General features: G+C 38.3%; 1 protein-coding gene across 1 annotated transcript in view; it reads left to right on the plus strand.

The window, feature by feature from the left end:
• Positions 1-17,760, plus strand: part of ADCY2 (adenylate cyclase 2) — a 314,510-nt gene that overhangs the window by 198,596 nt on the left and 98,154 nt on the right. Inside the window, exons 8-11 of the mRNA XM_008051507.1 lie at positions 803-979; positions 4,920-4,963; positions 9,749-9,829; positions 15,285-15,354. Of these exons, the coding sequence (XP_008049698.1) occupies positions 803-979; positions 4,920-4,963; positions 9,749-9,829; positions 15,285-15,354 (372 nt within the window). The remainder of the gene's footprint in view (positions 1-802; positions 980-4,919; positions 4,964-9,748; positions 9,830-15,284; positions 15,355-17,760) is intronic.

The following is a 17,760-nucleotide window of genomic DNA, read 5'->3' on the forward strand; positions in this document are numbered from 1 at the left end:
TAACAGACCAGCACATTCTCTTTAAGAATTTATTCTCTTGTTGAGACCTCATCTCTACAATAAGTCAAAAATTAGCCGGGTGTGGTAGCGCACGCCTGTAGTTCCAGCCATTTGGAAGGCTGAGGTGGAAGGATTGCCGGAGCCCAGCAGGTCGAGGCTGTGGTGGCTGGGAGCGTGCCACTGCACTCCAGTCTGGGTAACAGAGTGAGACTCCAAGTCAAAAAAAAAAAAAATTTACTCTGAGCTGGGCTCGGTGGCTCAGCCTGTCACCCCAGCACTTTGGGAGGCTGAGGTGAGAGGAATGCCTGAGCCCACGGGTTCGAGACCGGCCCAGGCAACTTGGCAAGACCTCATCTCTACAATAAATCAAAAATTAGCCAGGCATGGTAACACGTACCTGTAGTTCCACCTACTTGGAAGGCTGCGGCGGAAGGAATGCCAGAGCCCAGCAGGTTGACACTGGGGTGGCCATGAGCATGCCACTGCACTCCAGTCTGGGCGATGGATTGAGGTGCCAATTAAAAAAAAAAAAAAAAGAAAAAAAGAATTTACTCTAAAAATGTCCATGAACATGGCTACTTTTCTTTCCTCTAAGTTTCAATTCCAGGTAAATTTTGCTGTCTGAAAAAAATCACCCAGCTCAAACAGCTTGTTCTGCAGTAGCTGAAGAAATGAGGATGGGTGCCGTAGAGGGTGAATGGAGATGTTAGAAGGAATTGCTCTAGTCATGTGAGGTTAGTGCAGGAAGAGTAAGGTGCAGACCTGTTCTGTGCCAGGTATGATGCTTTCTTTCTCACCCCAGGGAGAACGCAGGAGCCCCCAGCATCTCTTCAGACCTCGTCACACCCTCGATGGAGCCAAGATGAGGGCCTCCGTCCGCATGACCCGGTACCTGGAGTCCTGGGGGGCGGCCAAGCCCTTTGCACACCTGCATCACAGGGACAGCATGACCACAGAGAATGGCAAGATCAGCACCACGGTACGCTGCCCCATGCCTCCACTGAGCCTGAGCACTCGGGAAGCTAGTCCCCGAGACAAAAGGCGAGGTAACTCTTGTCTGGAAAGAAACAAGCTTGTCATCTCCTTCCTGTGGAAGAGGCCATTATAAGCAGCCATCAGGGTGTGAAGAAGCTTTGAGCCCACACTACTGAAAGTTCTAAACTAAAGTGATCTTGCATTATAGTTTTATAACCAAAGATAGTGTTATTTACAGCTAACAGTAGTAAAGGAATAAACTGAAGTAATTTTTAATTGAGATTTTTTCTTTCTATCATGAAGTGGAAAGCCTTGAGGATCTTAATAAAAAAAAACAAAGGCATAATGTCCTTGGAGTTTGAGTAACATCAAGACTATCTTCATTATCCAAAGGTTTAGTCTATGTCAGCAGCATTGCACACTCTATTGTTGTGGTTCCTTACTCACGTCACTCCAGCTTTCAACAAATAATAAAGTGCTGAAGCTCCTTACACCAGGGCATATGCAATGTCATGGCTGAAATGGAGGTAGGAAAGAGACTCATTGGAAGAGAGAGATGTAAATGCAACTAAGCACTTAGAATAATCCCCACAGTATTGTTAGATTTTAAAATTATCTCTGGATAAAATTGCATATATAATGGCATTAACTGTATTAGGGATGCAATTGAAATTTAAAGAGGAAAATGTAATGTTACATTATTCTCGTTGGTTGATGAGAAGGAACCTGCCAGACTGTGAGGTGAAAGTGAAATTCTCATCCACCCTGTGTCCCCACACTTCCCAGGGTTTCACAAAGATGCTTTCATACCCATTCTTGTTTTGGCTTAATTATATCTTTTCTCCCAGCTTCCTTTGATCTTTTTTCAACTAAAAATTAAATGTGATCTGATGGAAGACCGTGACCCATCAGACAATTAACAAAGAAGATCTCCAAGATAAGTCCTAGAGTTTGCATTCTAATAGCAAGAGAGACATCATAAACAGGAAAGTAAATAAACTAACAAGATGATGTCAGGTCCTGGTGAGGGCCATGAGGAAGATAAAACTAAGTGATGTTAGCAGGAGTAAATGAAGTGGCTACTTGGAGCAGTTTGGGACAGAAGGTGGCAGAAAAACCAATGTATTGGCCCTAAGCTGAAAATAAATGTGGTGTCCTTTGGGGGCAGAGAGGGTGTGGTCAGAGCATCAAAGATGAACAAAGAGAGGAAGTTAGGGGTGAGACAAACTAAGGTAAAAAGTTTATAATTAATTCTAAGTGTCGTCAAAAGTCATGGAGAATCTTAAGCAAGGGAGGGGCATGGTATAATTTATACTTTGGAATAGTGGAGCAAAAATGCAGACTCCCCAAGTAAAAATGATGCCCTCTTATGCTAAGATTTTAGTAGTGAAAGCAGTGAGAAGCAAATTTAGGGGCTAATATCAAAGGAGAACAAATAAGATTTGGCAATGGATATGCATGAAAGGGAGGACAGACATGAATCCAAACTTTCCAGGCCCCATTACTGGAAGAATGATGGTGCCATTAGTTGAGATGACAAAAAGAAAGAGGAAGTCAGGTTATTTAAGGTGGAAAAATTAAGACCTTCCGTTGGACATCTTCAGATTGACACAGCTTGTAGATATCTAAGTGCAGCTAGGGAGTAGGCGGTTGGATATGAAAGTCTAGAACTTAGGGGAGAGTCCATGCTGGAGACATAAATGTCATTCATCAGGTTGTAAATGATATATGAAGTCATGAAACTGGATGAAGTCATCAGGAGGGGAGAAATCCAAGGAGGCAGGTCTGGGGCAGCTAAAGCCTTCCAGGTTGAGATGTGTTAGAGCCATAGCACCCTAGTACCCTAGTATCCAACCACCACTGAAAGTCTGTGCTTATTTATACTCCATGAAAGGGATTGGTGGTAGAGGGACAATTCCAGGGGAGGGAGGGATGGTACATAATGTCGATATGGTACCTGATCCCAAACCAGGTGAAGTGAGGACCAATGGGAGGCCCAAACTTCACCTGTACAATAACCACTTACGTATCTAATCCTGAGGGATATCCCGCATCTTTAAGGTTCAAGCTGTAATCCCAGTACTTTGGGAGGCCAAGGTAAGAGGGTTGCCTGAGCCCATGAGTTTGAGAACAGCCTGGGCAACTTGGTGCGACCTCATTTCTACAATAAATCAAAAACATTATCCAGGCATGGTTGCACATGCCTGTAGTTCCTGCTACTTGGAAGGCTGAGGCAGAAGGATCACCTGAGCCTAGTAGATTGACGCTGGGGTGGCTATGAGCATGCCACTGCACTCCAGCCTGGGTGACAGAGTGAGACTCCAATTCAAAAAAAAAAGAAAAAAGAAAAAAAAGTCTATTCTTTTATCACTACTAAGGAAAAATAACAATTTGAATTATTTTGCTTCTTACTGCATTTATTGTTAGTGTTCTGGCTGATAATTACATCTCTCATTAAGATTTATTATATACCAGCAATTGGTCGGTTGGCTAGTTTTTATGAAATAAGAATTATATATAAACATTTTAATTTTCTATGCTGTTTCTCATGTACACTTGTGGGGAAAAAGTCTTACTTTTCCAGGTGTGTTGTCGTTTATTTCTTATCCGTCTTTATTGACTTAAGACTTAAGAGTGACAATCTCCTTTATGTCTTGAGCAAGGGACTCAGAACTGGCTTCAGCCTGACTTTAACTTCTTACTATGTGTTGGTGATGATACTTATTCAAGATAGAGTTGGAAATGTTCTAAGCTTCAGGAAGTTGTCTATAAAAATCAAAGAATCTCTTAAACAAACTATATTTTCTTAACCATCTGGTCTCACCTGTCACAGGTTCAAAGCTAGGACTGTATTGTTTTAGCAGCAATATAGAATGTCTTAAGAAAGTCCCAAGGCTTTGTTTAGCACATTAAGCCCAAACCACCTTCAACGTATTAAACCCAAAGTTCCTTTGGGTTAGCACATAGAGCACAAAGCACCTTTGGGCTTTACTTAGCACATTAAGCCCCAAACCACCTTTGTCTGTTACTCACTTTCAGAAAGATCCCATTGGAACTTTGATCAATGTAGTCCAGGGCTGAACAATTGACATAGCCAAAAGCGACTTCTTTTATCTAATACCCTATGCAGACCTCTATTGACTTTTTATTCAGCGTTGATAGAGCTGTTAAATAATGCATCACTTCACATATATAATAAAACTTGGAGTTCAAGTACTTAAAAAAAAATCTTATCTTTCCCTAGGCTAAAATACACTTCATAATCTAACCTTGGAGAGCAAAGCAGCAAACAAAAGGTTTTTCTTTTTTTTTTGGAGTTGTTTTGTTCCAACTTCTATTTTTATTCCCACCATAAATGTATAAAAGTGGAGTTTTTAAAAGTCTATTATTATTATCAGCTGGCAGTGGGTTCTCCACCAGTAAATCCTCACCAGTGATTTCTTCTTTTTGTTCAGTAGTTCATGATTTCACATACTTAAGTGATGGTGTCGTTTCTCAATGGCCCAATTCTGTAGTAGGATTGACTATAGATTTTGTGGCTATATCCGTGTTTTAAGGCACTTTTTAATGTTTGTCTGACACTGAAGTCCATGTTCATGTAATTATAAGTGACTGACAATAACTCTTAATATCAGTGTTCTGCTGGCCACTGTGGAAATCAAATCCAAAAATGTCAGGATGTAAATTTTAGAAATCCAGACAACAATCCTGATACTTCCCACATGCAGAGTTTATAGATGACACCAGTATTCTAAATAGAAGCTGAGTTTCTAATCTTCATTCATATTTACAATTAAGCTCTTTTTATCCACACAAGTAATTATTTGTTACCTGAATCGTGCTTTTCATGATAAATGAAAAAATGTTACACATCATTATCATTGCAACCTTTCTCTTGAAACATGTTTTTTGACAACTAACAACATTTTTTTTCCTTAATATAGGATGTACCAATGGGTCAGCATAATTTTCAAAATCGCACCTTAAGGTATGGTATATCTTTGACTATCTAATTTTTGAAGACTTGTTGCTTTTTATTCACTTCTGAAAGTAATTATCATCAATTATAGTAATTTCAAAGGCTACTTATTTTAAAAGAGCAGCTCCTTGTAAAAAGCCCTATTAAGTTGTTTTCAGCTTCTAAAAATAGAATTATTAGGGCCTTATTATTAGAATTAAGAGAAAGAAAAGGGAAACACCATCTGGTTGTCATTTTAGAACATTAAATCATTTTTTTCTAAGTGACTCATGTTAGCATTAATGTGCAATAAAAAACTGTATTGTCTTAAAATGAGTGTGTTGCTTAAAATTACTTTTTGTGTTGAATCCTAAAGATAAAAGCAAGGCTACCTCTTCTGCTCAAAAAAGCAATAAGCTTCTTGCATATGCTTCCACGTGCCTGTGCTGCCAACTATTATCAAATCCGTGCACTAACCCCTTTTCCTTATTTTCCTCTACTTTTTGGGCTCAGAGTTTTGCTTTAATTTCTGTTTGAAGTAAACCAAACCAATATTACGACATTGGGATAATTAATGTAAGACATAGGCCCAAAAGTTAAGGCATTCCTTCTTTCCCCACAGGGAGGTCAGTTCATTGGAGGTACTGATAGTTTTACAAAAACTGAGGGAAAATATAAAATTCAACATATCTTCTTGTAGCTAATGCATTGTATCCAAGTAAAAAAATGAACACAGGTTATTACCTGCTGAAACATGGTAATGGTGCATATTATTCCAAAGTCTTTCTATATAACTTTGCTGTAATGAGCTCTAATTTACACTTGATGCAAAATTTGGAATTTTCACACTAGATATAACACTTTTAGTCCTTATTTTATAAGAATAGTCTGGCTCTTGGGCTTTTGAATAATTGTTTTTTTAAGTGGCATATGCCATAGTAAAGAGAACTTAACCTAATTTTAGGAATATTATAGACCCTATAAAGTACCTTGAGAAACCATGATGCTTAATGCCAATGAGACACTGGCACACCAAGGAGCAACTGACCACAGAAATTTTATGGACTTCTTTTCACTTTATATTTGGCATCTCTTCTGTTATCTTTCTTCCCTTCTATGCAATTTCTCATTCTTTCTTCCTTCTCCTTCCTTCTCTCTCTCTCAAGACCTCATTGCACAAATCACCTTTTTTCAGTCATCCATTCTATTTTTCTTTTTTACTGATGATTTCCTCCTTCCTTTTCTTTGCAATGGTCCTCAACAGAGATGATCTGCAATGCTAGTCACCTGGGGCCATGATCCTTTCAGTAGACAAAGAGGATCTTTTACTTTTACTAGTTAAGGAACTAGAAAGCAAGGACTGACTAATGATTATAGTAGTAGGCATTCAATGTCTGCAGAAATCAGACTCTTCTAGGAGGCAATGGGAAGGCATCGTGCTGAGGTTTAATTGAAGAGATCTCAGCCCAGGCAAAGGGCAGCCTAATCCTATAGTTAAGAACTTTCCCAGCCGGGCTCTGGCTCAGCCTGTAATCCCGCGCCTTTGGGAGGCTGAGGTAAGTGGATTGCCTGAGTCCGAGGGTTCGAGACCCGCCTGGGCAGGGAGACCTCATATCTACAACAAATCAAAAAAAATCAGCCGGGCATGGTAGCGCATGCCTGTAATTCTGGCTACTCGGAAGGCTGAGGCGGAAGGATCGCCGGAGCCCAGCAGGTCGAGGCTGTGGTGGCCAGGAGTGGCCATTACACTCCAGTCTGGGCGACAGAGTGAGACTCCAACTCAAATAAATAAAAAAATAAATAATAAAATAAATAAAATAAAAAAAAGAACTTTCCCTTTGGAATCAGCTACAGCTGGGTGGAAGTTCAGCCTTTACCACTGACTAGTTGTGTGTTTTGGGAGAAGATATCCAAGGGCACTACATTTTAGAGTCTTCTTTCTGGGGTAACATTTGTGTAGTGAAATCAGGCTTGCAAAATGCAAGGTATATATTTGCTCATTTTGTACATATTAGTTGCTATGCTGATGACAATAGAATGAAGCTTTTAAAAAGATTCTGTTTATTGAAATTACAATGAGACGTGTGTCATGGAGCTCCAGTATTATGTGGGGCAGTGAGATGAGTGCTGTCTGAAAGATAATGACAATAAACTGTCATTTTTCTCTGCACTAGGCTCTAGGAAATCCAGTTTCATCCCTACAACATTGCTGTGAGGAAAAATCTACTGACATCATCAATTTAGAAGGGAAGGAACTGAGGCCCAAGACATTAGGGAAATGCCCAGAGACACAGAACTGGTGGAAATAAAGCCATGATTTGTTCCCAGGCTCTCTGACCCCAAAGCCAGGATTCCTAAACCCTCTTCTGTGGCATTAGCTTTACTAAGGGCCTCTTCCAAATTTATTCCCCTTTTTATGTAGTTGTTGAGGAGAGAACTCTGCTTTGGAGTCAGACACATTTTAGCTGCCCAGGAGCTCATGTCACATGACCTTTCCTGTGCCTGCTTAGATATAATAGCCCAAGCAAGGTGCTGAAACAGGTCTGGGGAAGAAGCTTGAGACAGAGAATGAAGACAAATTCAAAGCAATATTGGGGTCCCAGAGCAATGAGAAGGAAGTGGTAGGCCCCAGGGTCAAGGATGGGAGGATCAGTAATGCTATAGGTAAGGGGGACAGAGACCTGGTGGCAAAGCAAGAACTCCTGGTGGGGAGATTATCAGCCCCCAGGATGCCATATTATCTCCATAGCAGAGGTCACAAAACTACAGAGACAAGAAAACTATGGGTCAAGAATTGTTGTCCAGGTAATTAGTGAATTCAAATAATGCCCAATAGCATTTACTGCTTACTTCGTGCATCATATTTGCAGAACTGAGCTCTCTGTAGGCATTGAGTTAATCCTACAGCAGATTTAGCAATACCGTTGTTAGCCCCGGAAGAATTATATTTCTCTTGAGCCTGAAGGTGCATCCATTGTTTCTTAGATTTTGCGTGTGCACACACATGCATGCACACACACAAGCCACCTAAATGAAGTCAAGAAATTCAAGTGTAGACGCACAGCTGAAAAAAATTAAATGCAGGACCTATGGTCATACCTCACATGACTTGTAGTTCTTTGCTTATAAATGAGAATATGTGAGTTATACTAGATCATGGGTAAAGTTCCTTGTTTTTAAAAAAATGGATAAAAATTAATTTGTCTTCTTCAAACAGCTTGGAATTTGGTATGCTAAAACTTCTTAATTCAGTTGACTTGATATCTGTGGGTGGATCACATAATATCATTCTCTTTTTTGAACCAAAATTGTTCTCTGCCTGTTTGAAGAAGGCAGGACCTGAAGGCACAAATTCACAAACATAGGTTGATGGAATTGGAAAACCCATCAATCTCTTTAATGATAATTCTGTGAGATCTAATTACAAATAAATGTGACATTGCATATTTAATAGTATCTTTATCTCTATGTAGTGGCAATTTTGAACTTAGAAGAGTATGATTTTTGTTCCAGATGAGAAGGTATATTCAATTAGTAATTAACCAACAAGAACACACAGAGTCCATGCCCAAACCCAGATACAGGCACAGGCTTGTTCAGGCCAGCAGGTGAAGACGAGGCTAGACTTTTGATTTTTGCAGTACAAATTTGTCTCTTAAGAATAGGTGCTATTTTGATTTTCTCCTTTCCATCACTCTCATGGAAACTGTCAAATGAACCTTGAGGAGCTGTTATTATTTGCCACTGTTTATTTAATAAGCATCTTATATTATGATGAAAGATTATTTGCTTCTGAGACCAAGTGAGATGATCTGCAAATAAAAGTGGGGTGCTCTGTGAATAGTGCTTTCAAAAACTGAAGAACATTTAAATGTACACAATTAAGCTTCAATATACCTAAAATAAGATTGTAGTTCTGCAAATTCTTGAAAACTGACTGAGTAAAATACAAAAACGGAAGGACTATTTTGTCAACCAAACCAAATTTTTGCAGGGGAGTTTCCAGAACCAATGTGTTCTGGAAAACACATTGAAAACGTCATAAAATAAAGTTTGTGAAGGCACTGAGTCAAGGGCTAATGCCTCTCTTGGGGGAGAAATTTCTTTTATCTCAGACACCAAGTACATTTCTTCTCGTGTGGCCTAGTAAATGACTGGCAAGTTTTACTTTGAGTGAATGGTAAGGCAACATCTAATCCACAGAGTAGCATATGTTAATAGAGTAAAGGTCGCTCATGGACTATTGTTATTTTTTCTTTTCTTACCCGATTAATAAAATTAAACAGAGGTTTGTGCATTGTAGAAAAATAGACTTACAGACACCAGAAGGTGTCATGAGAGCTGACTCTTGAGACATGAAAATGTTGATCTCCTGGAGGTAGAGAGTAGATAGAGAGGATGGATAGATAGATAGATAGACAGACAGACAGATAGATAGACAGACATAATAGGATAGATAACAGAGACTGGGAAGGGCATGTGGGTGGAAGGAGAGGGGAGTGAAGAGAGGTTGGCTAATGGGTGCAAACATACAGTAAGATTCAAGGAATACATTCCAATGTTTGATAGAAGAGTAGAATGACTATCGTTAGCAACAATGTATTGTATATTTCAAAGTAGCTGGAAGAGAGAACTTGAAATGTTCCTAACACTCAAGGTATTGACCAATTTGACTTGATCATTACACATTCTGTGCCTGCAGCAAATATCACATGTACCTTATAAATATGTAAAATATTATGTATCAATAAAAATAGACTCAGTATTTGCTTTATTAATAAAATTCTTACCCATAATATTTTCTTTTTCATATAGAACCAAATCACAAAAGAAAAGATTTGAAGAAGAATTGAATGAAAGGATGATTCAAGCAATTGATGGAATCAATGCACAAAAGTAAGCACTTTTCATCTTAAATTACCACTCATCTCTTATTTCAAATCCCGTTATTCAAAAATAATGTCATATTTTCCAAAAGTATTTTACCACAGGTTCTGCAGTACTTATCATGACAAAGCCAAGTTTTCTGAGACAATTCATTCATTTCACTTCGATTGTCTGTCATAATAGCTTTTGTTAATAGTTTTTCGCTCATCTTTCAAAAATTCCTTTCAATTTCTGCCTAGAAAATATTCCCCAAGTCAATTACTGATAAATAGTTTGAGATGTAATTATAAATAAAAAAATATTCTGGCATGACATGTTCAGCAAGTCATATTTGTAAAAGGTTAATAAGGATTCTATATGGAACAGTCTTCAAACGTTATTATGCGACACTCTTCATCCAAAATGCACTTATTCTTCAAAATTAGAGATCATTGAGATACCTGTGTTCTGAATCCTGGAAGGGAATTCGAATCTGAATTCATCGTGAGCAATGAAGGAAGACTGATTCTTTCGAAGACAAAATCTCATTCAGCCTGTGAAGTCAAGAATTGTTGTTACGATTTTAAATGGTCCAGAGATGTTGAGGCAGGGAGGTGTGTAATTTAAAGAAGGTGACAGCTTTCTCACCCTGGGCAGAATGATTGCATTCATCGGCCTTAGCATTCTCCTTGGGTACATGTGTCACAGCTAAACTCATGGGGAGCAGAAGGCGGAAGGCTCACTATGGTGCCTGGTACATGTCAGACACTCAATCCATGTTCACTGAATTAAATTGTAGAGAAAGCATCAGGAGGTCCAAATGAAAAAGCCTTCACAGAAAAGTTTTCAACCCTATGGAAACCTATTTAGTTTTTATCATGAGAGCTGACGCTTGAGAAGTGAAAATGACTTTCACCTTTAACTCCTTGCCTCTAAAATTAAGTGACAGGACCTCAGTTAGTACACAGCTTTGGAAAATGCATGCCTCTTTTAGATTGTTCCATGTAGGTATTTATTTTAGAATATTTACAGGGCTTATGAAAGAACCCCCGAGTGTGTATATGGGATGTTTGTGTGTATGTGGTGGGTGTATGTGTGAGAGAGGGCATATGTATCTATCCAATAAAGCACCTTGGTCAGGCAAGAGTTGCAACTCGGATATGCTGGGACTTTGAATTATCACCTGTCTAGAACCCCTTCATGTGCTCCAGATAGACAAAGCCTTGTATGTGTCTCAGGCTGCTGAGGGTCCACTACAGTGCCTGGACAAGTGCTGTGATTTGCCCAGCCCCAGGATTGATGTGAAAACCAGCGTCACCTCTGCCCTCATTGAAACCTCAACACATCACAGACTGAGAAACAAATAATTACGTGGTATTGCCCAGCAGCTTGGTAAATCTAAGAAAGCATCTGATTTCATAAAATATAGGTGAAAGGATATATTTATTCGACCAGAATAAACACCAGCTAGTATTCTGTGACCCACCAGAGTAAAACACAAGATCAGAAGAAGGAAGAAATCTTATTTCTTGACAAAGTTTAGCAAATAATAATAGTAATGCTAATATTAAAAAAAAAAAACTAATCATTAAAGTCAGCCTCTGCGTGCTGTTCACACAGGACACCAACCTTCTTAAACTACTTTTGTGTCCAACTTTTAGAACAGTCTAACCAAAGAATTGATTAGAAAGTGTAATCATTGGGTTTGCTTTATTTTTTTAAGATTGCTATTGAACTATTTGTTTGCTTTGTGTCATTTAGTATTCAAACACATGTTTAGTTAACACCTTTGTGTTTTAATGTAATTTTATTCTAAAGCAAGGTCTAGCGTTGGTGTAACTGCTTATGTTGTAATTTTCCCAACACGTTTTAGAATCAAATAGAGAAAAATGCCATGCTGTCCTCAAAAACTAAAAGGAAACTTTTTCAAATGGAAGCTCTTTTGCATATATTTTTAATTAGCTTCAATTACATTTTGTTATGTCCTACTCATTAACTCCTCTTGTTCTTTGATATGAAGTTCTGGTCTTTGAATTTCCACTTGAGGATTCATCTGGGGCTCCAGGTTTGATGTACTATTCAGTTGTTTTCTGCTATTGACACAAAACAGTGATTTCTGTGCAGATTTTCATTTACTCTTTCACTGATTCATTTAACAAGCATTTGTCAAAAGATGACTGATGTCACATCAACACACAAGGCCTTTCCTTGGTGCAGCCCCAAGGCCAAGGGTGTGGGGAAGACTCTGGTGCCTCCTCTGGCAAGTGATCTAAGGACACTAATCCAAACAGATCAGAGCCTTACCCTTATGACCTCATTTAACTTAATGGCATTCTTGGAGGCTGCATCTCCAAATATAGCCACACTAGGGTTTAGGGCTTCAATATGTGAATTTTTAGAGGACACAGATATTCAGTGCATAGCAATAGGCAAGCAGTCTTGTCTCTATCTTAGTGGCCCCTTTGTGGTAAGAACTTGCATTCTTATATTCCAGAATAAATCTGGGTGAGGATGCATATGTAACTATTCCCCTCCCATCCTATCAGCACCTTGTTTAGAATTTCCTTGATTTGGTCTTGGCCTAGCAAAAATAAAAAAAACCAAATTAGTATAAATTAATAGGAACGCATTTATTGTGATAGCACAGGATGGGGTTGACTTTCTTCATGCCATAGATCACTTGGGTCAGGAAAAATGTCAGGAGACCATAAATAAAGCACATACATGTACCTTCTTCTCTTCTCCTCCTCCCCTCCCCTCCCCCTCCCCTCCTTTCTTTTCTTCTCTCTTCTGCTCTCTCTCTTTTCTTCTCTTCTCCTCTTCTCTTTCTTTGTAGCTCCAGTTCCCCCAAATAATATTTGACCTTTTAAGCATATCCAAATCTTTGTCATTCCAAATTTCCAATTCACAGTAATATGTCTTTTCATTTTTTACAAGTCAGTCAGTAGTGGGAACCGTGACCACCTCAGAGAATTCATGGAAATGATTAAGTCTATGGGAAGAATATACTCTCCCAGATTCTGAGGACAATTTAACAAGAATCTGGTCCATCGGTTATTGCTTCAGAGAGAAGCCTTGGGTCAAACCCAACAAACTGTGGGAAGAGAGGCATGGGCATCAGTTGGTGGGGACACTGTCATTTCTCAAGCATCAATCTAGTGTTAGGTTCTGTGAGGATACACAAAAAGCCAACACAACAACAAACAAGGCCAAAGGTGTGGGGAGGACTCTCTGGTGCCTCATGTGGTAAGTAATCGAAGGGCACTAATCCTATCAGATCAGAACCCTATCCTTATGACCTCATTTAACTTAATTATGTTCTTGGAGGCTCCATCTCCAAATATAACCACACTAGGGGTTAAGGGTTCAACATGTGAAGCTTTAGAGAAACTTCCTGTCTTCCTGTCTACCTGCAACAGGTCACTGGGAATATGGAAACCTTGATAGTAAATGAAGAGCGGGTTTTATTTCCACTTCATAAATTTCACTCTTATTTTATTTCCAAGCTTATATTTTCCAGAAGTCTTTTTAAATGAGATTTTTTTCCTCAATAAAGAGTATTTTTTTACTAGGTTACCTACATACGTTATTCGTAGTGTGATAGCTGCACCATTCTAAAAGTGAGTATGGTTAAAATGTATCTTAAATTGGATTTTCTGACCTTTTTAATGTTAACCAACCTTTGATTTCTCCAACTAGTCTCATGAAACACAGCCATAAGGTAGTTCTGCCATTGACTCCATAGTAAAAAATACCAAAAAGTTTATTTTCCTATTACCTAAAGCTTAAAAGTGTGAGTAGAAAAGTATTTTTACCAATCTCACTTTTAATGGCAATCATTCTAGAATACATTACTGACTTCCCTGCCTCAGTTGAAAGTGCACTGTGGACACTGTAGTCTGGAATTGTCAAGCTAGTCCTGATATGTGTATTTAACGTTATAGGTAATGACAAGTTAACTCTTGGGTTAACTTGTCATTACCCATAACGTTAAATATCTGTCTACTTTTGGAGACTCTAATCTGAAATCAGGGAGACTGAGAAAGTGGGACAATTTCACTGTACGTTTTTCCCTGGATACTCAAAGGCCTTCATCTTGTATCTCCCAAATATATTTCAGGGAGTCAAAATCCATAAAAATTTGGCCAATGATTTGGAAAAAGATTATGTTAAGAAATTATTAAGAAATTCATATCAATTGATCATTGTTTGAATATGTAGGATTCTTTTGGAAATTTACATAAAGGCTAATTTTATCTATAACATCATATTTAAAAGGATCTCTCTCTTTTTCTATTTATATGCATGTAAACATAGGTATAGATACAGATGTTAATATAGATATCTATACACTTATATGTACATGTGTACCTATGAAGATGCATATATATTTAGGATCATTATATTTTTAATTCTAAAAGTACTTAACAAAAATTAGGAAAGTGGAAATATAATTTCTCAATGACTAATGGCCCATACTAATCAGTAATATATTTTGTTGGTATTTCTAGATACATTTTAAAGCCTAGATTTGGATTTTTAAATTTTACATTTCTATACTCATGAATATAAGATTCCTTTCTGTTTCCCTTAACTTTATTTCATAAAATATGTGTTTATTTTATTGCCTGATGTGTGATTATGTCAGGCATTATGGGCGTGGCCTGCTTGGTCGTATGCATGGTGTTGCTGTTTAGCTTGTGGTTACATAACCTGGAGGGAAAAAAAAGGTTTTCTTCTTACGATCTTGCTCTATTTATAACTGCCTTCTTAAAACATGTTTCTTAAAGCTGATTAATGTAGAACAATGCATGCATCCATAGAATTTTTACGATGTTTCAGCACCTGAGAGATACATATTTATTTAAACACGTGACTGATGGCTTATTATAGTAGTTTTTTTTTTTTTTTACCAGTTTTTGAACACTGTATTCAGACAGAATTTTTACTTTCTAGAAATGAAAAGAGTGACAATGAAAGTATTTTTAGTAAGTGTGAAAGAAGCAAAATCTTCTCACCCAGATCTTGAAGGCACTCTAATGGTTTGTGTGCTCAGAGATGTGTTGTTTGCCAGACGCTAAGAAAAATGGTGCTTAGGACTCTGATCCTTCAGAAAATGAAACTACCGTGTGGTGCCAGGAAGACATTAGAGAATCAGTTTAGGATGTACTTTAATGATGACTTATATCCCACTTATTTAATTTGGATAACTCGAGTGTTTTTTGATATGACAGTTGGTTTATAATACAGAATATTCCACGGAGGGCAGTGTATAAATAGGAATAGTATATTTGCAGATCCTGTTAACAATCTCTTGATTCGTTATCCAGTTAATTGCATTATATACTTTTTAAAAAAAAATAATCCCGTTTGGAATGATTTGCAATATAGGAAGAAGAATGTAAGTCATTAAAAAACACAAAACAGTTCCAGATGTGTGGTTGGAGGTTCGGTTTTATGATGTGTCTGTTCTTTTTATTTCTAGGCAATGGCTCAAGTCTGAAGATATTCAGAGAATCTCACTGCTTTTCTATAACAAAATACTAGAAAAAGAAGTAAGCTATTTTTTTCGTCAACATCATAAATCAGATGTTCTAAAATAGTAGTTTCAAATTTCTTCATGAAATTGTGCTCATGTTTTTTACATGTGACATTTAAGCTGCCTCTAACTATATCAGAGCTCTTTCTGACTTTTCCTGTGGTTCTTTCATGCATATATTGTTTTATCATATTTCTTGTCACCAAGTGTCTATCTTTGGCCGGTTATTATTCTCAACAACACTCCAGATAGTAAATGGTGTCTGCAATATGTCCAAGATGTGGGGATAAAAAGAAAGGCGACACAAGCTAATATCTGACTTTCTCAGTGTGAAATTTTCTCTGAAAACTCTTTTAGAGAAAACAGAATCCCTCCTGGTACATTTACAATGTCTTTATACTAATTTATTTTAATATTTTGACAAAAAGTATCACTTTTACATTCAATGCCTTTTCAAGAGAATGAGAAAAACCCAATTTTTAGGTTTTGTTACTGCTGAATACTTTCATATTATGACGCCCAAATTAAGAGCTATTTCAAGCACAAATAAGTAAGCAGACCTTTAGCTTTGTCATGTCAAGCTGGATATGGATCTGCTCAAATGAATTAAATAATTGTTGCAGAAAGGACATAGATTTTTCTAGTTCAACTTTATTTCATTTGCCTTTTGTTTTGTGTTGAGCTAGAGAAGGAACAAGACTTGGAGGTAATTTTCATCATCCAACTGTATAATTACAGGCTTAGTTTGAACAGAAGTTATTATATTAGTGGCAGCATTAGCAGTTCTGGTGTTAAAATTCTGTTGAGGAAATCCTGTTCATTGTTTTATGGATATTGAATAGAAATATTAAGTATCAAAATCCCTTCCAAAATTCACCATGTCTGGGTTTTACAGGCACAAGACTTCCTTTTGTATTGGTGATCAAGAGGGTCATTGTCCACTTCTTTTTTATTTTTATTTTTTTGAGTTGGAGTCTCACTCCGTTGCCCAGACTGGAGTGCAGTGACATGCTCCCAGCCACTGCAGCCTCAACCTGCTGGGCTCCGGCGATCCTTCCGCCCCACCCTTCCAAGTAGCCAGAACTATAGGCATGCACTACCATGCCCAGCCAATTTTTGTTTTATTGTAGAGATGAAGTCTCGCCAAGTTGCCTGGATGGGTCTTGAACCCATGGCCTCAGGCAATCCACTCACCGTGGCCTTCCAAAGTGCTGGGATACAGGCTGAGCCACTGAGCCCGGCCCATTGTCCACTTCTAAGTAAAGGACTTCCACTCGAGATTGTTTGCCAACTTGGTGCTTGATATAATGTGTTATTATTGACCACCTTATCCTTGAATAACATTAACAAATATTAATGGCTATTTACTTTTTAACTGTTACATTATTCCCTTCCCAAGAGAAGTCCATTCCCTTTGCTATACCACAATGAAATTCTTACTCATATATCTGCACAAAACCCTTAAGTTAAAAGATAAAGATGCACTTGAATGCATAGAATATAATCACATTTCAGCAATTATGCTAATATGGCTTCTTCAGCAGTATGGAAATGACCCTGGCTATTATGTCACAAAATTCACCAAAAACATATTCTAGTAAACAGAAAGTGATCATTATTTTTAAATGGAGCGTTGGCTTACATTCCCCAGGTATGCATATTTGCAGTGCCAACTTTAGGGCAAATTTTAGAGGACATTGAGACTTTAGCTCACTTTGCATCCATGTCCATAGCCTGTCCTTAAGGCCAGTAGGACAGGCAGTATTGGAAGAGCAGCATCAACAGACCCATTGGAGATCCATCATTCAGCTCTAAAACCCGGGAGGCTAAAACCTGAGAGATACATACATTTTCCCATAACTTGGGAAGCAGTCTATGTCAACGTGGCTAGTGCAAGCTTACAGCATTTTCAGATTCCAATGGCATTGTCACCCAGTTTTATTGCCTTTAATTTTATCATAAACCCCTTTTCTAGAGGCAGTTTAGCCTCATGATTGGTTGTCTGAATTTGGAGCCTGGTGAAGGTTTGGTTTCTCATGCACTGACTCTGTCTTCTGGGACTGTTGATCAGTCTTTCTTGTCCACAGTTGCTGCATCCAAAAACAAGAACAGTAGTAGGTCATGCCCCTTAGGGTTGTTGTGCAGATTGCATGAGTTACTCAGGTATAGCACTGAGTGCTGACATGCACACACTATGGGCTGTATGCAGCAGAGATCTTGATCATTGTCATAAGCACAGTTTTGTCTGGCTTTTTTGCCCTGCCTAAATCAAGTACGGCTCTCCCAGCCAGGCAGCAACCCTGGGCAACTTAAGGTTATGCATGGTATGGAGAACCCTGTAGGCCCCTGCCAATTACGCTAGACAAGAGGAAGGAAGGAAGAATCCATCAGGCAGACTTACAGCAAGCAGACTCAACAAACC

This window comes from Carlito syrichta, unplaced genomic scaffold, assembly GCF_000164805.1.
Source record: "Carlito syrichta isolate Samal-C Ts95f unplaced genomic scaffold, Tarsius_syrichta-2.0.1 Scaffold180901, whole genome shotgun sequence".
Lineage (NCBI taxonomy): Eukaryota > Metazoa > Chordata > Mammalia > Primates > Tarsiidae > Carlito > Carlito syrichta.